Below are 23,086 nucleotides of genomic sequence, written 5' to 3' on the forward strand. Positions count from 1 at the left end.
ACTCGGCCTCTAGTTCATTACATGATTCCTTTTTACATACAATGGACGTGTCATCGGCATACAGAACAATTTTGGAATTTATAGTACAGTATTTAATATTATTTACATAGATCAAGAACAGAAGGGGACCCAACACCGAGCCCTGGGGCACGCCATATTTTATGCAAGTGATCTCTGATTCGTAGACACCACTTTCCGTTTTAAGTAGAACAAACTGCTTTCTATTGCTCATATAACACTTTATTAGGTCATAAGCAGCGCCTCTAATGCCCATGTTCCATAGCTTGTCTAATAGGATGTCAACGTTCACACAATCAAAGGCTTTTTCCAGGTCTAGGTATACACCTGCCACATGTTCCTTGCTTTCGATACCCCCTAACACCTCTTCAATTAGTTGAGCAACTGCAGTGCTAGTTGATTTACCTTTTATGAATCCATTTTGATTTTTGAACATCAGGTTGTGTTTGTTAAGAAAGTTTATAATCCTGTTGTATATAACTTTCTCAACTATTTTGGAAAAGACAGGAAGGATTGAGACTGGTCTGTAGTTTTCTATTTTGTTGTTGTCACCTTTCTTAAAAATGGGTGCTACCTGAGCTATTTTTAGTCTGTCTGGAAAGGTGCCTGATTCTATTATGTTGTTGACTGCTGCAGACAGAGGTACAGAGACATTGTGGCTACAGCCTTTTAAAACATTAGTATTTAGGCCATCATGTCCAGCTGAATTAGAGGGTTTTAGAGAACTAATGATGCCCATTATTTCTGCACAGTTTGTGGGGGCTAGATATATACTATGGTCACATGTATTACTTTTAAAACTGTAGTGCATGTTTTTATGTTTGTCATTTATGGCTTCTCCTACGGAAGAAAAATATTCATTAAAAATATTTGCAATTTCCAGTTAGTCTTTTATGAGCATGCCATTGTGGTTAATAGTGAAGTCCATACAGGATTTGTCATTGCCAGTTCTAAAACTGTTTATGACTGCCCAGATGCCAGTAGTTACATTGTGTGAGTTTTGAAGCTTATTTGCAACATAGTTGCTCCTGGTCTGTGTGAGTAAGTCCTTATAGTGTGCTTGATATATTTTGAAGGCTTCCTTTAGCTCAGGAATCTCTCTATTATTCAGCATTGCACTGTGGAGTAGTCTTAATTTTTCCCTCGCTTCAGTGACATTACTATTTACCCAAATATTTTTGTTAATATTTTTTGTTTGTTTCATGTTTGTGATTACAACTGGACATGTGGTATCAAAGCAGTAATAAAAGTTAGCAGCAAAGTTATCATATGAAAAGCTATTATTTTCAAACCATTTTATTTGTGCTAGCATGCAGTTTAGTCTATTTATGTTGTCATTATACATTATTCTTTTAGTTACAAACTGTTGCTTTGTGGTGACAGTGGGGGCCTCATGGCGTTCCAATTTAAGCTGTACTGCATGGTGATCTGAGATGGCTAGTTTCAAAACCGATGCACTGTGGGATAGGTGGCTCATGTTTGTTATTATGTTGTCAAGACATGTTTTACTATTGCCAATTTCTCTAGTGGGTTCCCGAATGAGTGGGGTCAGGTTAAATTCATCACACAGATGATGTAACCTTTTGGTGCTGACATCATTTGTTAATAAATCTATATTTATATGCCCTGTAACTATAATATTTACATGACCATTTGGCCCAGAAAATGTTGTGTCTATATATACAAGCAAGTCAGAAAGATTTACAAAAAAGGTATCTGTATTTGCTGCAGGTGGCCTGTAAACACCGATAACTGTTATGTTATCTCTACCCCATTTCAGGTTTATTGCAGCAAATTCTGAGACTCCTTCCAAGCAGAAGGCACTCACATCAATAACATTAAAATTACTTTCATTTACAGTGAAAATTGCTACACCTCCCCCAGTCTTGTCTTTTCTACTGAAGGCTGTGCAGAATTTCATACACAGTGGTTGACTAATGCAAATCAGAGCTTCATTGTACCAATGTTCAGTGATCATAAGGCCGTTGCAGCATCCCTGAATATGGAAGTTAATAGGAATATAAAAAAAGGGAGGAAGGTTTATCTGTTTAGCAAGAGTAATAGAAAGCAGATTTCAGACTACCTAACAGATCAAAACGAAAATTTCTGTTCCGACACTGACAATGTTGAGTGTTTATGGAAAAAGTTCAAGGCAATCGTAAAATGCGTTTTAGACAGGTACGTGCCGAGTAAAACTGTGAGGGACGGGAAAAACCCACCGTGGTACAACAACAATGTTAGGAAACTACTGCGAAAGCAAAGAGAGCTCCACTCCAAGTTTAAACGCAGCCGAAACCTCTCAGACAAACAGAAGCTAAACGATGTCAAAGTTAGCGTAAGGAGGGCTATGCGTGAAGCGTTCATTGAATTCGAAAGTAAAATTCTATGTACCGACTTGACAGAAAATCCTAGGAAGTTCTGGTCTTACGTTAAATCAGTAAGTGGCCCGAAACAGCATATCCAGACACTACGGGATGATGATGGCATTGAAACAGAGGATGACACGCGTAAAGCTGAAATACTAAACATCTTTTTCCAAAGCTGTTTCACAGAGGAAGACCGCACTGCAGTTCCTTCTCTAAATCCTCGCACAAACGAAAAAATGGCTGACATCGAAATAAGTGTCCAAGGGATAGAAAAGCAACTGGAATCACTCAATAGAGGAAAGTCCACTGGACCTGACGGGATACCAATTCGATTCTACACAGAGTACGCGAAAGAACTTGCCCCCCTTCTAACAGCCGTGTACCGCAAGTCTCTAGAGGAACGGAGAGTTCCAAATGATTGGAAAAGAGCACAGATAGTCCCAGTCTTCAAGAAGGGTCGTCGAGCAGATGCGCAAAACTATAGACCTATATCTCTTACGTCGATCTCTTGTAGAATTTTAGAACATGTTTTTTGCTCGCGTATCATGTCATTTCTGGAAACTCAGAATCTACTATGTAGGAATCAACATGGATTCCGGAAACAGCGATCGTGTGAGACCCAACTCGCCTTATTTGTTCATGAGACCCAGAAAATATTAGATACAGGCTCCCAGGTAGATGCTATTTTTCTTGACTTCCGGAAGGCGTTCGATACAGTTCCGCACTGTCGCCTGATAAGTAAAGTAAGAGCCTACGGAATATCAGACCAGCTGTGTGGCTGGATTGAAGAGTTTTTAGCAAACAGAACACAGCATGTTGTTATCAATGGAGAGACGTCTACAGACGTTAAAGTAACCTCTGGCGTGCCACAGGGGAGTGTTATGGGACCATTGCTTTTCACAATATATATAAATGACTTAGTAGATAGTGTCGGAAGTTCCATGCGGCTTTTCGCGGATGATGCTGTAGTATACAGAGAAGTTGCAGCATTAGAAAATTGTAGCGAAATGCAGGAAGATCTGCAGCGGATAGGCACTTGGTGCAGGGAGTGGCAACTGACCCTTAACATAGACAAATGTAATGTATTGCGAATACATAGAAAGAAGGATCCTTTATTGTATGATTATATGATAGCGGAACAAACACTGGTAGCAGTTACTTCTGTAAAATATCTGGGAGTATGCGTGCGGAACGATTTGAAGTGGAATGATCATATAAAATTAATTGTTGGTAAGGCGGGTACCAGGTTGAGATTCATTGGGAGAGTGCTTAGAAAATGTAGTCCATCAACAAAGGAGGTGGCTTACAAAACACTCGTTCGACCTATACTTGAGTATTGCTCATCAGTGTGGGATCCGTACCAGATCGGTCTGACGGAGGAGATAGAGAAGATCCATAGAAGAGCGGCGCGTTTCGTCACAGGGTTATTTGGTAACCGTGCTAGCGTTACGGAGATGTTTAATAAACTCAAGTGGCAGACTCTGCAAGAGAGGCGCTCTGCATCGCGGTGTAGATTGCTCGCCAGGTTTCGAGAGGGTGCGTTTCTGGATGAGGTATCGAATATATTGCTTCCCCCTACTTATACCTCCCGAGGAGATCACGAATGTAAAATTAGAGAGATTAGAGCGCGCACGGAGGCTTTCAGACAGTCGTTCTTCCCGCGAACCATACGCGACTGGAACAGGAATGGGAGGTAATGACAGTGGCACGTAAAGTGCCCTCCGCCACACACCGTTGGGTGGCTTGCGGAGTATCAATGTAGATGTAGATGTAGATGTAGTTACAACTAATATATCGGGTTTGTCAATCCGTGAAATTACATCTAGATCATTATGCTTATTTCTAAGACTAACAAGATTCTGGTGTATGATTTTAAGGCTGAGTTTTACCTGCTGGACCTTAGAGGATAATTTTGGACTAGCAATGAGGCAAGCAGGCTTCACAAGTTTCCCTGGCTTGCCAGCGGTGGCTGGTGTTGTGGCAGATTTTGTTGAGGTGGGTTGTACCACCCCGTGGCAATGGACTTCTTTTGATCACTTTGTGAACAAAGTCACCTGACTTCCTCAATAATTTTGCTACTAATGATCTTTTTGCCTCTTTTGCTCATGTGCAGACCATGAGATGTGTGCAGCTCCCTTTCTAGATAGCTGACATCTACTAGAGACACATTCTGAAATTTACTACATAGATCTTTAATCCTGTCATTTGTTTTATGAACTTCCCGGTTCACAACAGACTGTTTCATAAGATCATGCCTCTGTGTAATGTTGACAACTGTTTTAGTGTCATTTAACTTACCCAGTACCATTTTCATATGTCTAATTGCATCATTTGCTTGATTTCTTGCTACATCAAATGAACCTCCCATAATAACGACACAGTCATTGGATGAGAAGGAGTCACACTACTGCATGCACGGCTTCACCACAGCAGAAAGAGGGGCTCCAGGCTGGATGTGGCCTACAGCTGCAAAGTTGTCTTGCATGTTTGCGATGTTTTGCGCTATTTCACGTCCATGGCTGTCTCCATATAATAGAATCCAGCCCTGCTTGTGTTTCTGATTGTTGTCGTTTCTTCTGTTTTTCCCTAGGGACGATTTCTTGCATGTAATTTCACAGATTCCACTTCCTTGGACGGTTTGTTTACATTCAGTTTCACGTTTTGTACACGAGTTTGGGACTTCGTGTTTTCTGAACTTATCACTGACAGTTTTTTTGCTGCTTGAAGGATTACTTTTAGTTTGCACGGACTGAACTTGTTCTTGTTCCACTATTCCTTCGAGAATTTGAAACCTGTTTTGAGTATTGACGGCAGGAAAGCTTTCCTTGGTTTTTAGTTTAGGCCTGCAGTCATTCATCAGGCGCTGTTGTTCAAATTCACACACGTTCTTATTTAAGAGAGTAACTTCAGCCTTTAGGCTCTGGATTTCACTTACCATATCGCCGACTAGAACAGATAATTCACATCTACAGTCACAAATTTTTGCTTTATGATAATTATCTGAGTTCTGAACGCAGCACTGACTACAGTTCCAGCATATTATAAATTCATTATTTTCTTTCGCAGATGAGTCCACTTTTGCACATCGAAAATGATACGAGTTATTACATTCCTTGCACGTGATTCTGGTTTTCAGTATTTTTCCGCATTTTTTACACTTTTCCGCATCAAAACATGAGTTTTTACGTAAGCTAAGAACTCCCAGCTGAAGGACAGCAACAATGCCATCAGTGCTCACTTCCTGTTCACAATGTTTTGAAGATTGTAAGTGTTCCAGTTCCTATTGGTTCAACAGGAAGGCATCACTCTATATCAAAGGAAGATCCTGAAGCAGTGGAACACATTTTTAGTTCATTGACTGGGTAATTTCAGTACAAAAGGCAATGCAAAGAAGTTGTATAAATTGAAACCTTTAAGTATTTGGACTTTTCACATACATTTTGGCACCATTTGAAATGCTTGATAAATGAGTCTCTTACTCATCTTTCAAAACTAAAATTGTGTTAGGTTTTGATTTTTATGAGCCTGTTATGTGATAATGTGGTAATAAAAACTTCAATTGTTTATAAAACCTAAAAGTGGAAGCTCTCCTTTTCAGGGAATGTAGAACTATATGGTACTAATCAACAGAAAAAAACAAAAAGTTTATGGACTGGCATTTTTGAAACAAGATTTTTTTTCCATAAATTATAAAAATAGTTCAGACCGCTATAGTACAAGAACTTGGACAGATAAGTCCAAATTAAGGATTATTTGTAATCATAAAGCAATTAATAATCGGCAGCCAATGCTGTACAATCGCAATAAAGTCATGAGATGTTCAATTGACTCTTTTATTAGAACATGTTACGCGTTTCGGGATTACACCCATCTTCAGACATCTGTAACAAAAAAGTACAAAAAATAAGTGAACAGCACATTCAACACATCTCAACTTTACAGAAAATGAGATCGAGTCATATGAGTTACGTACCACAAGCTTCAGCTCCTTCCTAACCAACCAGATGTACAGCCTTGACAACTCAAAGAAAGTGTCCAATAACATATCTTCACAGACTAATGGCATAATCATCAAGAGGGTGATTACCGAGGTTAAGAATGGATGTGATTTAGCAAAAGTTCCCAAAATTTTGTAGGCCGATATAGCTGTGGCAACTTGTAATGCACTAATGCGAGCTAGACATATGCCACATTTTCCAGGTACATTTTCTTATACTGTGAAGAAATTAAATTTAAAATTAGAGGACAATAAGATCTTAGTAGTCAAAACTGATAAAGGAAACGCCGTTGTGTTGATTAAGGATAGTGACTACATTGCTAAGACCCTAAGATTTTTCAGTGAAAAGCCCCTAACTCAGTTTAGCCGAGATATTAAAAAATGTATTAATGACTCGCATTTCCTGTTTGACTCAGCTGTAAAGAGAAAGAGACTTTTCATGATGAACCCCAAAATGCCACAGTTGAGGGCTCAAATTAAGCTCCATAAAATTGAGAAACCCCTCCGTCCAATTATTAGTGCTTGTTCAAGCCCAGATTACTATATGAATAGATTTTGACACGATAAACTGAAAGAATATTATACTTTTAAGGAGACCTTTAGTGTTTGTAATAGTTTTGAGATTGTTGGCCTTCTACAAAATATTAGGGTGCCCGAGAGGCTGTGTTAGTCTCATTTGATGTAGTTAATTTGTATACGGACATCCCAGTCAATGAGACACTGGAGATTCTTCACAAAAATTTGCCAAGGAATGGTAAGATGATTTATAATGAAGTCGTTGAGTTTATGGAGTTGTTACGACTGACGGTGTCATTTAATTGTTTTCCATTTAATGGCAGAGTTAAGGGAATATTTTGGGCTATTATGGACACGTGAGAGAGGAAATACTGACATAATACACGATCAGTGTTGTCAACAAACATGCAACATTTAGCTTCACCACGCAATTATGGTACAACTACTGCTAGATTCCAGCGGTAATGGAAAAACAAGACAGTTGAGTCAATACATGGTAAAGGGCCCCAGCCACCACCTTTTCTTGTGCCGCTTATAACTCAGTCCCATCTTTTTGCATGAATTTCCATTGTACTGTATTGAGCAACAGTATCAGTTGTCAACCTCTTAAATTAAAACACTGAGTCTCGAAGAACATGCTCAGTCATAATCGAGGAAAAGTCACCCATTTCTGGATAGTGAACTCTTATTGGCTGGCGACTTGTTAAGTCACCCAAGAGCCAGTACAGCCACCACACCACACTAACACGTGTAAAATGAGCTCGCATACTGGATGTATGGAGTGGGGGAGTGTCTCTTCAATGACAGGAGTGCAAGTAGAGATGAAAGCATTTTGTGAAGTGCTGAAAATATGCTTTTCATGCAAATGAAGTGCTGTGACAGAGATGTCACCTGGAAATAGAAGAAGGGTTAATTTGAGCAAAGAAGCCACTGATAGGGAGATTGAAATGATAAGTAAGGATAGGACAGGCTAACAGGTACTCAGAAAAATTTATACGAGAGTTTGGAGCTAAAATTCTTAGCAAGACACAGCAGCTGGGCCACCAAAAATTATATAGTAAGTTTGTGTCAATGGAGTATGTTGGACCATGTTGCCAAAACATAACTAGAACCTTCAGGAAAGCTGACATTCATGTAGGCTTCCATACAAGGAAGAAGTTGGGGGAAATAATCCGACATCAGGAAGACGGGAAATCAGATAAATTTCAGCGATCCGGTGTGTATGAAATTAAATGTGGAGTATGTGCTGGGACATACATTGGCCAGATGGGTAGGGATTTTGCCACAAGGCTTAGAGAACATAACTATAGTAATAATAGTGGGATGGGGTGCCATATGAGGGAGACTGGCCATAAGCTGGCCCCAATAGAAGATAGTCTAAGGATTCTGCATTTAGAACCAAAAGGGAAGATTTTAGATAATTTCGAAGATCTGGAGATCTATGCGCGGATACAGCACACTGCCCACCCAGTTTTTAATGAACAGGCTTCCGATGGGAACAACTGGTTTTTTGGATTGTTTGAACAGTTACTATTTTAAGTTTGGAGCTGTGAGCCTTGATAAGAAGTTATGATAGTGTATTTTATAGGAGCTGGTGGTGTTCTGTGTATGTACCGTTATGATAGGCTAGGATTTTTGCTGAGTGGTTGGCTAGTTCAATGTCATATGGGGAAAGTTAGATGGGTAGATAGGTTGGCATATACGCATTTGTTCACCACCGTACCCTTTGGGTGGCCCTTGCTGACACAATGGTTTATTTTATTGATTTTGGACTTCAAAGTTTTAACACTTTTCATGTTTCTTTTTTAGATCCAGAGCTCTCCAGTATCCGGATAGCATAGGTAGGACTCGGGCAACTGTCGTGCCACTCGTTTATATAAGGAATGTATGAGGTACAACCCACGTGTGTGTTTTGGGATTTTATGAAAATTTTCTTCCTCTCACCATTAAACTTTTCTCCATGTGGTAGAGGGGTGTAAGTTGTTGTTTGAAGGCTTCTATTTGGGCAATCATGGCCCATGAATATTACTTGGCTGTAATTCGATAGGCGGATGGCTGCCGCTGACGTGGTTGCTGTTGGCTTTAATAGATGGCACCTAAGACACTTGCATATGTGAGCTGATCACTGGGATTTAGTTTATGATGGATACTGTTGGTTATACTTAATTTGGTGGTATTCTTTTAGAGATTTGGGAAGTTGAAATGTTTGTTCATGAAGGAACTCCTCCCCCCACCCCTCCCCGCCCCCTACCCACCCTCTCCCCCCAAATTATTTATATTATATTGACATATGGTTTGAGTTGTGCTTAGTGCCACTACTGGCTTTAGGTATAGTATGGCAATGTAAAAATTTGGAGTTCATAAATTTAAAAAAAAAATGCCTTAGTGTTAACGTGTACAGAAGTACCATTCCAGTTGCTAGTCATAATTACACCCTGTTAGGTGCTACATTCTGAGTATATTATTATTAAATTACATGTGAACGCTTGGAGCACATGACCATGCAGTGCCCCCTACCGAGGATGCTTCGCTGCTAGTTGACTTGTTTAGCGTCAGTATACGCTCTGCTTCAAGACTGCTTGTGTTGCAGTTATAATCATATGCTATTGGACACTTTCTTTGAGTTGTCAAGGCTGCATGCCCGGTTGGTTAGGAAGGAGTTGAAGTGTGTGGTATGTAACTCATATGACCCGATTTCATTTTCTGTAACATTGAGACGTGTTGAATGTGCTGTTCACTTATGTTTTGTACTTTTTTGTAACAGATGTCTGAAGATGGGTGTAATCCCGAAACACGTAACATGTTGTAATAAAAAGAGTCAATTGAACATCTCATGACTTTATTACGATTGTACAGCATTGGTTGCCAATTATTAACATAAAAATGATCACAGGCCTCAGAGGGGTTTTTATGTCCTGTATATCATAAAGCAATTATCTTTCAAATAAAAAAACCAACAAAATGTGTACAATATTTTAAAATTTTTTTGCAAAATTTGCATCTTCAAAATGGTATGCGCAGTGTCATCTTTGAAGGGCCATATCTCGGAGCAGAATTTGTTTTGGAGAAAACAAAGAAATACGTGTTCCTTACTTAGTCCTTAGTTTCAACATATGCTAAATTCAATAACATCCGAGACTACGAAGGTAAGATTTTGTCCTAGTCTGCCTGAATTGAAATGGACTATGCCTATACCTTAGTTTAATATTTACATAGAATTTGGTCAGAATTTTATATATCCAGTATTTCTCCTTAAATTATTAGATAGGACAGTTTAATGCAATTTCTGGTTACTTTCACTCTCGTAAACTGTCCACATTTTTTAGAACAGATACTGATTCAGTGACTGTCATTGGCAAAGTGGGACTGGGAGAGATTGGATACAGTTGTAAATTAATCTGTATCTCATATGTGTCTAGATTTAAAAAAATAAAGTAAGTAAATAGATACAAACTATCTGAGTATTGTTGAAATAATTTAACAAGTACTCTTCTCAATTTGCACTGCAGGAGGAGAATGCAGTTAACAGGCGAGGTTGAAATGCTTGAAGAACCTGATGCTCTTAATCTGGAGAGACAGTTGCGTGAGATATTACATGAACTCCAGCTTAAACGTGTAAATACTATTTTTATACAGCATCTTTCTGAGTGTTTTAATGATGAACTTTGGATTTTATAGTGTATTAAATTTAAATTTTTTGAGGCTAATGTTTAAGTTTCCATTTGCAGTTTCATTTCATAATTGTTACTTCTCTCTTACATTTTTTCAAGCTTTTACCGTTCTCCCTATTGAATACCATATAAAAATATTATTGCAAGGGTTTGTTCATCTTAATGGCATTTGTCATTATAGTTTGAGTGCTTCACATACAAGCTGAATGGGAAGGTTGGAGATACAATTCATTTTAATATGTGGAATTTTGCTAACCAAACTCCACATATAGGAATCAGTCTTCTTAAGGAATCAGTCAGAATACTAAATCCCCTTTTCTTTATCAGCTAGAAGTAATACCTGAGCCCATTAAACTTGGTAAGGTTTCTGGTCTAAGCACTTAAGTACAGAATGACAAGATGTATGTTTACCACCTGTCTGTTGTGAAATCTGCCTTACATATTTGTTTGGGCTAACAGTAATTTCAGGAACTTGAACTGAAAGCTTATGGCTAAACTATTTTGATATCAATTTCTGAATACTACTTTTTGCTGGAATACTGGAGTTTTGGACTAGTTCAAGAAAAATTTTGCAACTCTTTTTAAAAAAAACCAGTACAGATGTAAGCTCTAAATGAAAACACCCCTTTTGTTTCATGAATATGGAATATTTCATATAAATAATTCAGAGAACAAAGAAGAGATGTTCACTGCACTTTCAAGCAAAAGCTGAAGCTTTGACAATTAACCACACTCATCACATGATTAGAAGATTGGAAAACAGTAAAATTACACTGCGTTGCTTATAGGGCAGGGTTGCTTTTATCTTGGACATGCTGTACTAGATATGTCTGATCATGAAGGACTGTGGTGTCAGCTGTCTGTGCATAACAACATAGACAATCCTCAGAAGTACGGGGAAGAGCAATCAGATTGACTAGTGAATGAAAATTAAACCATTTAAAATTTAAATTCATGAGCTTCACTTAATGATTGCAATGTCAGTATGGGCAACAGAGCCTGTGAGTGCAGCTGCAGTGAAGTAGTAATGTGTTAGAGTAGTTCCTGACGGTGTTGATTCTGCTGCTCCTGCTGCAGTTTTAGTGGTTTTTGTTGTTGATGTTGTGCAAGATTTGTTTACGGTGTGTATCAAGTAGTAGTGGAAACTGGCTTGGATGAAAGTGAGCAAGTGAAAAGGGGGGAGAAGTGGCACCAAATGATAATTCGACTTGTGTGGAAAAATGTTCTTGAATCATCTCTATTCGTGCGACTGATGTTTTGATATTGGCCTTGATCCTGCCACAGGCATCCTTGCTCAATGTATGTAATGTTACACATATTGATATGCCTGAATCATTGACCTGTGTGTCTGGTGGGATTACTAAAAAAGCCACTGTTAAAGGTATGACAAACTATAACCTCACATCCTTCTTTATTTAGGATCCATTCCATTTTCTCCAGAAATAGCCCAGAATTTTCTAATGGAGTGCAGCTGTAGTGAAGTAGTAATGTGCTAGAGTAGTTCCTGATGGTGTTGATGCTGCTGCTCCTGCTGTAGTTTTAGTTGTTGATGTTGTGCAAGATTTGTTTATGGTGTGTGAACTGTGGCTGTTGTAAAATTTAATTTTGCAATTTTCATTGCTGCCATTTCTGCTTTTTTTTCTACTTTGTGTGATCATATTAGGAATACTTGTAACTTCTGTGTTATGCTTTGGGAATATGGGCATTCCTCATACTGACCTTCAGTAGTCAACCAATATAAATTTTCTAGGAAGACAGATTTTATTAAGGTCTCATCAAGCCAGAGAAAGGCAAATTACAGAAAAACCTTCTAAGTCTTGCATTATTATTATATTTAAATCCTCAGTTTTCAAACAATCCCTGATTTTCTTATGTTGTCAAATATTCTGTTTTGTTATATTTGGACTGAAGATGTTTGTTAAAGATCTTCATTACAGAGTTTTGAATTGTTTTCTGTATATGAGGAGCATCTACAGTACCACTCACTTTCAGTTTAAATGTTGCTCCTCTGAAACTGTTATTTCTATCAAATCAGTGGGTTGATCTTGTCTGCCATGTGATTGTGCAGTAACTGAGACAACATTATTGATAGATGTGACAGGTTCACAGGTCCACTGATAGCCATCTTGATATTTTCCCTTTCACAAATAATTTTTTCCGCCAAAACACCTTTATTCTCACAAATTCCTTCTTTCTTTCTTTGTATTATTCCGAACAGCAGCTCAATTGTAGTTGGCACTGCTCTGATCATTTTCTATCCTGTGTCTTATGCCTTTTCCTTTGACATCCACTGATCTATTGTAGTGTGTACTGCCTTGATTATTTTCTTTCCTGTGATTTCTGCTTACTCCTTTCTTATCTGCTTATTAGTAGTCCCCTGTGGCTGGCTGGTCACACTTGATATTTTTAATTTGTTCATCCCAATGAGAAAAAAAACTTATTTTTCACGTACCTGTTTCTTCCCTCCCATTTCAAAATTTACAGCAGTTCTTTTGTTTTCATTTTTAATTCATTGGTTGTCTGTGTCGTATTATGATTTGAGCCATCAATTTTTATATTAAGGTGTTGTGTATAATGCTGTTTAAGCATAGGGTGAATAATTATATTCATTCATCATATTCAGTAGATCTCATCAAGAAGGAAAATCTTCAGGGATGTGGAACATTAACAAAAGACAAAGAAATCATAGAAAACTTAATTTGTATACTGTATTAACAAAAAACTATCACTATTCGCTGACAATGCTTCTCTTCTAGTTGACAAAGCAACAGGGAACAACTGGGAAACATCTGCAAACAATGCATTTGATGCATTCTGAAATGGTTTAACTGTAATGGACTCTCTCTAAATATAAAAAAAACCTCATTATGTACAGTTTCACACAGCACATAAAGAACCGGGGGATATAAATATAGAATGTAATGGACAACAAATAAAGCAAGTTGACTTGTCTAAGTTCCTGGGTGTGTACATAGACTGCAAGCTAAATTGGTCCAACCATACCCTAGATCTTGAAAAAAGGCTACATTCTGCAACATTTGCCTTATGCATAATTGCATCAACCACACATAAGGAGAGCTGCTTCTTTCGGGTATTTCCATGCACTTTTGGTGTATGGAATCATCTTTTGGGGCAACCAGCCCTTGGCAAAAAAAGTTTTTTATTGCTCAGAAGAGAGCTATATGTATCATGAGTGGTATGCAACCAAGGCACTCATGCAGGAATCTGTTTAGGAAATTACAGGTATTTACAGTGATATCTCAGTTCTTATACTCCCTTTTATGTTTCATTAACAAAAACCACTCTCTTTCAAAACCAATAGTTAATATCATGGTCACAACACAATGCCAAAAGAGGACTTTCATAGTAACCAATCAAACTATACCCTTGTACAGAAAGGAGTAAATTATACAGGCATCAAAATTTACAATGCTCTACCCAGTGTCATCAAACGTCTTGCTCCTAAAACACCAAAGTTCAAGAGCAAACTGAAGGAATATCTAATACAAAAGTCGTTCTATTCAGTTAGTGAATTTTTTAGTTCATAGGAGCAAGCTTTTATTATACAACTGAGTTATCCATGCAATGTAAGCATAAATGAAACTATTTGTTGCTGTAATGTTATATTGTTGCTCAATTACTTTGATATTGTTAGTCTGAATGTGTACACATAAGTGTTAATTCTGATGTATGTAATATGTTTTTATTTCTTCTAGTGTCCCATGTTGTTACAGTGAGTTTTTTCATGAATTAACCATATTGTGTGCAGCTGTATTGTTAACATTGTAAAAATACTGACTCATTCAATATCCTTCACATTTATAGTGTCTAAATTTAATCAAGTAAATTAGAAAGAAAGCTGCTACTTTGAGAAAAGCTGCTACTTTGAAAAAAGCTGCTGCCTTCTCAGTTTATTAAATAGCTGCTATTTATCTGCTATTGGTATGGTAGCTTAATATTTACTAGATTACAGTGGTATTTTTAAAGATAATGTTTTCTTATATCTGTAAATACTGAATCCTATTTACAATACATTACTACTTTTCATACAGCTTTATAATTAACACTGCTACTTACCATGTAGCTTACAGAACTTTTTAATCCCTGAATCTGGATATTCAGATAATTTGTAGGAAGAGTGACCAGTTAGGTATGTTTTTAATTTTATTTTGAATGTTTCACTTACATGATTTTTTGTGATTTGGAGGGGTCTAGCAATATCATATGTATGTCTTACTACCACTTACATACCTTTTTTTAAGGTTTACCACCCTTTTTATGATCTTCTTTAAAGGTGCATTTGGTTTAACTGTTGTTTCTAGCTGCTAATAAGAATCTAATATCCTGTATAGAAGTGATTTACACTTTATTTTATGGATGTCAGCTAAAATAAGTTCCATGTTTTTCTTATAGTTTTTTTTGTGTGATCATATCCCTATGCGCAAATGTATTTGTAATAGGCAGACTCTTAGAAATTGTCACTTTATGCATTTTTGGTATCATTTCAGTTTTGTGGTTTGTATCTGTGTTATCCTTTTTTGCCAGATGTTTGCTGATGCATATAAGATTGTAAACAAAGTTAGACTTTTTGCTGTGTTTCATTCTGGTAATGTTTCCCTCAAGCTCCCTGGTATAATTTTTGGGAGATTTTATTTTTCGTTTTAATTCAGTGATTTCTATGCAGTGAGTGCTTGTAATGTCTTATTTCCTCTCTAATTACATTCTTAAGTTCTTTGATAGAGTATGGAGTAATTCTGATTAGTCTGTATGTGACTGGTGTTGATGCTTGCATGTCTTCTGATGCTTTATCACCCGAACTGTCCTTGCCAGTCTCCTGAGCTTCTTAAAGGAAGTTTTTGTTAACTACATTTTCTACCCAACTGCTGTCATTTATTGTCGGTTATTTTCTTTAATTACAAGGTCTTCACATTCCTTGCTCATTTTCTAGATACTCTTTTGGCTGTTGTCCAAATAGATTTATAGTCTAAAATGAATTACTAACATCACACATTGCACCATTTATTTTTAATTATTTTCCTTAAGACAGCACGGTATTTCTTGTAATATGTAATCAGCCGTCCTCCTCTTTTTAACTTAACATTTCAAATAGCTTCCTTTTCCTTACACATGATATTTTGATTCCTTTTGTGATCCAGGGTTGCTTTGGTGTCTTATTAGTGCAGTAATAAAAAGCAATGAAAAAGAACACAACAAAAGTAAGATTGTTACTGTAATGCCTGTTATATGTTATAAGCTCATTACAGACTTCAACTATTGAATTCCCCTTTATTTTCACTGTTCAATTAATTATTAAAAACATGTATATGCCAATATTAGTGCCATCTGGTGAACTTACAACACAAACATCTTGTGGCTACTGTATGGCAGCTTGTTTTGAACAGTAGTGCTACTGACAACATGACTCGTGCATATGATGTTATTTATATATATTTGATGATGCTGGTGCTGATTCTGCATTTAACATTTGATGATGCCACTATGGCTGCAGTACATTAGGACTTTGTTTTTATAAAAAAGGTATGCCTCTTCATACTTAAAGTGCACAAATGCATGTATTTGTCAGTAGTACTTTTCATTATGGTCTATGTATTGTTTTTAAGCTGTAGACAATCTGCGAGTATATTTATGTTTTTCCCATTTTTTGCTGCAGATCTGATGACGGCCATTATAGACTGAAACCGGTAATCTGTTAAAGAAAAGTTTTGTGACCATAGACGTAAATTAAAGGGAACTTATTGTATATATGGGTCACTGTTTTATTCGCGACAATGTCGCAGCTTGTGTTTTCCATGATACCATGTCACTGTACTCAGATACACCTTTCCTGTGTTATTCTGGTGGGAAAATTGGCTAAAGTACTCATGTTATAATTGTTAAATAACATTTCAAATCATTTCTTTCATCTTAGTCTTTCAGAAAATTAATATTAAAATCTTGACTATAATAATGAAGACAATTACACATGGCTCAATGATCTGGTGCAGGTCTTTCAGTTGGATGCCACTTTGTCGACTTGTGTTTCCCTAACCTACCCCAGTTATCCAACTGGGGAAAGATGTCCTACATTTTAATACGTAATCTGAACCATGCACCATGCCTGGCTAATCTCGTAAGTTAAAAGACCGAGTGAAAAACCTATTGTCTGACCAGGATTTGATCCGACAACCTTTCAGTTTCCAGGCCCACACTTTTCCCCTAGATCACCAGCCCTGACTTCACTGGTTATCATCTGTGTTCCTCTGTCTGCCAAATGGTGCAGTAATGATTTAGATTTCTCTAAGAATACCTCAATAAGTTTCTCAGTGGGACTATATAAAATGTATTACAGTAAAACTTTAATTTTAGGTCCCCTGATTTTATATTTTTCATGATTCTACACCATAAATTCATAGTCCCTGTGCAAAACCCATAAGATCAGTGCTAAAAATTCCTGATTTTACATTTCTTCCTTGTATGCTTTACCTCAATTCTAAGTTCTTACTCGATGTCTTGCTTGACTTCATCCTGTTTTCTTCCTATTGACATTTGATGTGACTGAACAAGTTATAAGTGGCACAAATGACAGATGGTTCACATCATGGGTGGTGGCAGAGTTAAGGGAATGTTTTGGGCTGTTGTGGACATGTGAGAGAGGAAATGCTGACATAATACATGATCAGTGTTGCCAACAAACTTGCAACATTTAGCTTCACCATGCAATTATGATACAACTACTGCTAGATTCCAGCGGTAATGGAAAAACAAGACAGTTGAGTCAATACGTGGTAAAGGGCCCCAGCCACCACCTTTTCTTGTGCCGCTTAAAACTCAGTCTCATCTTTTTGCGTGAATTTCCATTGCACTGTATTGAGCAACAATATCAGTCATCAACCTCTTAAATTAAAACACTGAGTCTTGAAGAATATGCTCAGTCGTAATCGAGGAAAAGTCACCCATTTCTGGATAGTGAACTCTTATTGGCTGGTGACCTGTTAAGTCACCCAAGAGCCAATACAGCCACCACACCACACTAACACATGTAAAATGAGCTCTCATACTGGATGTATGGAGAGGGGGAGTGTCCCTTCAATGACGGGAGTGCAGGTAGGGGTGAGAGCATTTTGTGAAGTCCTGAAAATATGCTTCTCATGCAAATGAAGTGCTATGACAGAGATGTCACCTGGAAATAGAAGAAGGGTTTTGTGAGAATACGTTTTAAAGACTTTTGTGTTCAAATCTGACACAATGCAGTTGCAACAACTACATACACTACTCATGTATACACTTTGCACCATACACTGTAGATTGTAAAGACTGGCAGCAGTCATAAAGAGCATGAAGGAAAACTGTAGTACCTGAGCTTTCTGTCAAATTTAGGTTTTACACAGTGTACAGAAATTCACTAAACTGGCTTCTAAGAAGCTAGTAATGTCAACTGGAAAAGTAAACTCATTTTTTTGGGTCTCTGTTTCTCTTGTTGTTATTGTTGTGGTCTTCAGTCCTGAGACTGGTTTGATGCAGCTCTCCATGCTACTCTATCCTGTGCAAGCTTTTTCGTCTCCCAGTACCTACTGCAACCTACATCCTTCTGAATCTGCTTATCAAGCCTAAAATGACACTTTAATGGTGGTGAGCACATGAGCACATGAAGTGCAATTTGTAAGAAAACTTTAAAACATTAACAGTGAAGATGACAAAGTTTGTCATTAAGCAGATGTCTTCATTTATGCTTATGGTTTAACCACTTAACTGCTGTGATATTTTTGGTTTAACTCATCATGTTCATAAGTTTTTTTTTGGGGTGAACATAAAGGATGATGTCTCAAAAATGCATGTTTTGAGTGTATAATTTGTGATCGTAGCTTGTTGGAAAATAGCTCGATTATCTCGTCTCAGATACCAGTTTCATTTTTTTAATGAGTTTTTACTTGCTGTTACGTGTCTGTGATTTTTTAAAGAATTAATTAAATTCATGATCCCAAATTAGTGTATAAACATTGTATTGTACATTTAATTTCCTTCACATAGACAGATTTTGTACAAAGTATTGGAGAGGATTGCGATTTTTAATCATATATGCCAATTACATGTGTTTTTGCTAGTTTTTTTTTTTTTTTGTTTTTTTTTTTTTGGGGGGGGGGGGGGTATTCACATTTTCCTCAATTCTGCATTTTCCTTAGTTTTGTGTTTTTTAAGTCTGGACTGCATGAAAATGTAAAATAGGGATTTCATTGTAATTATAAACACCTTGTCCACCAGCAGCAATTCAGCATGGGTTTCTAGTTGTTGAAGTAAGTACAAACTACTGGTTTCAGTAGATTTGTAATTGATTTTCCAATCATTCCATGAGGAATGAGGTACACGGTTCGTGTTGTCTGTAGTTCAACCATGCGTAGACGGTCCATACCGAGGTCCAGTCGCGTCTGCATTTTTACTTTGTGCCAGGAAGGGTCATGGAAGGCACCATAATGGCTATACGATACATGAATGCCATCCTCTGACTGACAGTGCAACCATATCAGCAGCATATTGGCAAGGCATTCGTCTTCATGGTTGACAGTTCACGCCCCATCGTGCACATTTGTGAATGACTTCCTTCAGGATAATGACAGTGCTTGACTAGAGTGGCCAGCATGTTCTCCAGACATGAACCCTATCAAACATGCCTGGTATAGATTGAAAAGGGCTCTTATGGACGACATGACCCACCAACCACTCTGAGGGATCTACGCTGAATTGCCATTGAGGAGTGGGACGATGTGGACCAACAGTGCCTTGATGAACTTGTGGATAGTATGCCACAATGAATACAGGCATGTAGCAATGCAAGAGATGTGCTACTGGGTATTAGAGGTATCAGTGTGTACAGCAATTTGGACCACAACCTCTGAAGGTCTTGCTGTGTGGTGGTACAACATGCAATGTGCGGTTTTCATGAGCAATAAAAAGGGCGGAAATGATATTTATGTTGATCCCTATTCCAATTTTCTGTACAAGTTCCGAAACTTTCCGAACTGATGTGATGCAAATTTTTTTTCATGTATGTACAGAAACATAGTATCCTGCAACTACAAATCAGTGAATCACAATGTAGCTATACAGTGTACATGTGTGCGTGAGTGTGTGTGTGTCTTGTGTGTTTGAGGGTTTGAACTTTTTTGCTTCCCATAGATTGGCTTACATGTGAGTTTTCATTTCCTCTTACTGTGTTCTGTTCCCTGTCATCATCAAACCACTGCTAACCGGTAAAGTGCACGTCCTGACAGTGTATTGTAGTGGAATTGTCATGCCATGGCAGGTACTAGTGGGTCAACAAAGGATGCTCTTACACATGCAATGCCCCTATTTTTTGATTCCCTTTTCCTGGTATTAATTTGGAACAGCATGGACCTAGTACATCTGCATTGCCGGCAAGAGCAATTGCACCTGCAAATGGAACAGCAGCATCAGGAGGAGATGTAAGTGCTGATGAATCAGAATGCAGAGTTGCTTCACACCCTTGCCGCTTTGGCAATGGGTCAGGCACTCATTGTGCAGTTTTCTTCTCTGCCCCCGATACTGTTTGCTGGTTTCAATGAGTCTACAGAAAAATGGGAGAACTACTCGCCCTGCACTGACAGGTATGGCACATCACCAATCCTGCTGCCCTGCAGTATGGCTTTATACAAAGTTGTCTAAAATTTGAAGCCCTCTACTGATCTGAGAATCTCCCCTCTGATGATCTTTGCCAATTGATAATGCAGTATTTTGGACACCAAACCCATATGGAGTGACATGGTTGCAGCTTTTTACCAGCACCACAAGTGCATGGGGCAGTTTGTGGGGCGGCGGATAAGTTTGTAAAAATAAATCTAATTGCTGATTGCTGGATAAATGCTTGCATGTTGAATCAGTTTCTGGCTTTTAGAATGTTGTTAATGCTGTCTTTCGCCGTTCTCAACACTGGCTCTCTATTTACTTTTTAGCACCCAGAAAGTGATTTAATAAAACATGGAACCAGTAATTAGAGATCCTAGTGCCCACTTTATCTGAGAATGTTATTATAGCTGCAGCTTATAGCTCTGAGGAATTAGGAGATTGTCCGGGATTTCTAATCAAAAACGGTTTTCCAAAATAGTTGAGTATATTCTGAAATTCACTGATAAAAAAACACAAGTATCCCTACAACCTAACTAACAGAGCAGTTCAGAGTCTAATGCGCTGATGCAACTATAAATGTCCGAATTAAATGTTAAAAAGAATGCTCGCCATAATTTGATGATAATATTTCATCAAACGCCACGCTAAATATTTGGTAGAATGTCTGTCCCGTGACGGCACTTGAAAATACGACAATACGCAAACTGAAGCTAGATAATGAAAATCATTCCAGAATTAACACTTCACATGAAATGTTTTCATGGTTCCGCGTATCTCTAGTAACTTAATACGGCACCCGAGGCTGTTTGTAGCAGTGACACTGATGCGACGCGGCTCCCGACACAGATGGCGTGTCATTCAGCGTCTGGAGAGAACTGGGGCCTTTCTTCCTCGCGCAGCGTTCTTATATATAAAGCCGCGGTGCGGACGGCTAAGGGAACGCCTGATCTTTTCGGCTCTCCCGACTAGCCGCTGGGCTAGTAACGCACCACTTCAAGTTACATAATAATTTATAGCTTCTTTTGCTGATGGCCGAAGAAGCTCTTAATTTAAACGTGCATTCAGCACGCAGGTAAGTATTGATAATAAAATTTTGACGTGGCTAAGTTAAATATTCTGGGCGAGAGAATTAATTAAATTACACTGTACGCAGTAGATGAGCTCTGAACTGGCCCTTCTGAGATCCGCTATCGCTATAATTTTATAGGTATTCAAAAGAAACTTTACACATCTTCATAGTCATAGCGGACCTCCAACCTATTTAAATCTAAACATCCTAGCCTTATTTATTAGCCTACTTAATCTATCTTGCTTCCTTCAGTTTTGAGACGAAAACCACAAAATCATGAATTTCCACTAAAGTCTTAATTTGTGAAATCCAAAGTACTATTTTTATTAAATCATTATGAAAGATGAATCTAAATATAAATTTTGAAGTCTCTAGCTCTTTTCTGTTGCGCCAATGATTTTTCCAGAAAAACGTCCAAATTTCGAAAATGGCTGAAGTTATCGAACTGATATTTAACACACATTAATTTAGTATTATTCCTGACATGCTAGAAAAGTTTTAGGTCATTTGCTTGATTTTTAAGGTATTGCGCAACATTTATGACGTCAGAGCTAGTTACAGAGTTACAGCAGACTGGCTGGCACACAATGGAAACTGATGTGAATTTACTACAGCGTGAGTAGGCTGCTTCCCTACAAGTTGTATCACTGATTTGCAGGCTCCGTCACGGAAGTGTTATTTTGAGTGTCTCAGTATGTTACCTCTTATGCACATTCACCAATTCAAGATGTGGTTGTCCGTTTAATGCCTGATCCTGAGTTTCAGACTAGAGAATTGACCTTGCCTGACCCAACCATGTCTTCCACCGAGTCACCATGTGTGGAGGCCACTGATGGTTCTGGCACAGTGGCGTCATGGTGCTGCCTGTCATTTGCCTGTGCAAAGGACATCAGGTTCACTTTGGTTGCAGCATTGTAATTTCTGTATCCGGTAGTTTTTGGGCTCTTGTGTGTCATTCTCTTTCCACTCATTGGGTGAGATAGTAGTTCTATCCCAATTCTTATGTGTTGCCCATTTGTTGTGACTGCCAGCATTTGGAAGCCGTGTGTGTGGTATTCCATCAGAAAGGCCATTTGACAACTGTTTGTGACAGTTGGGGTGCCATGAGTCAGTTGTTGGAAGCTCCTGTTTTTTTTCTTGATTGTGAGCCATCCCTGATGCCCCTTGAGGGTTGCCCCTGTGTATTTTTCTGACGTTGTTTGTGGAGGCATGGCTGGTTACATTTCAAGTCAACACCGGAGTGATGGTTGACCTCATTAATTGAGATATGTATAGGCTCTTGGGATGCCCGGAGTTGCAATGGCCACTGCATAAGGTTGTTGCAGTCCTTTGAGGGGGCAATTCTCCATCTGTATACGTTATAAGAATGTGGAAGGGTAACTTAAATTGTTAGTGGTCATTTCACCTTTGGCTCAAAAAAGTTTTGGGCTAGACGTTCTTTGTGTTGTTGACTTCCATATTGTTGACAAACTGCATTTATAGTCTGATTAAGATTACTTGGTAGTTGACACTTCATGTGTTGGAGGTGTCTTCCTCCAATCTGAGCACTCAGCTTCATGCTTGAACTGCTCGCTGTTGCTGAACTACCACAGCAAATGATCAGTTAACTTCCAATTCCTTGTCTGTTTTTTTTTTTTTCTTGTCGTGTTTGGAGTCTGGGCTGGATTCAGCCCATTTATTTAGTGTTTCATTACACGTGATAAACACACCCAAAACAACACAAACACACCCAAAACCATGGTAATGAAATATGCAGATTTTTTTCATATTTTAGCCAAAGACTATTGGATTCTTTTGCACAAGACACAAT

General features: G+C 38.2%; 1 protein-coding gene across 1 annotated transcript in view; it reads left to right on the forward strand.

Moving 5' to 3' along the window:
- LOC124616240 (myosin-11-like) overlaps window positions 1-23,086 on the forward strand; it is a 216,342-nt gene that overhangs the window by 5,974 nt on the left and 187,282 nt on the right. Inside the window, exon 2 of the mRNA XM_047144544.1 lies at window positions 10,407-10,512. Within this exon, the coding sequence (XP_047000500.1) occupies window positions 10,414-10,512 (99 nt within the window). The 5' untranslated portion in view covers window positions 10,407-10,413. The remainder of the gene's footprint in view (window positions 1-10,406; window positions 10,513-23,086) is intronic.

Source organism: Schistocerca americana, chromosome 5 (assembly GCF_021461395.2).
Source record: "Schistocerca americana isolate TAMUIC-IGC-003095 chromosome 5, iqSchAmer2.1, whole genome shotgun sequence".
NCBI lineage: Eukaryota > Metazoa > Arthropoda > Insecta > Orthoptera > Acrididae > Schistocerca > Schistocerca americana.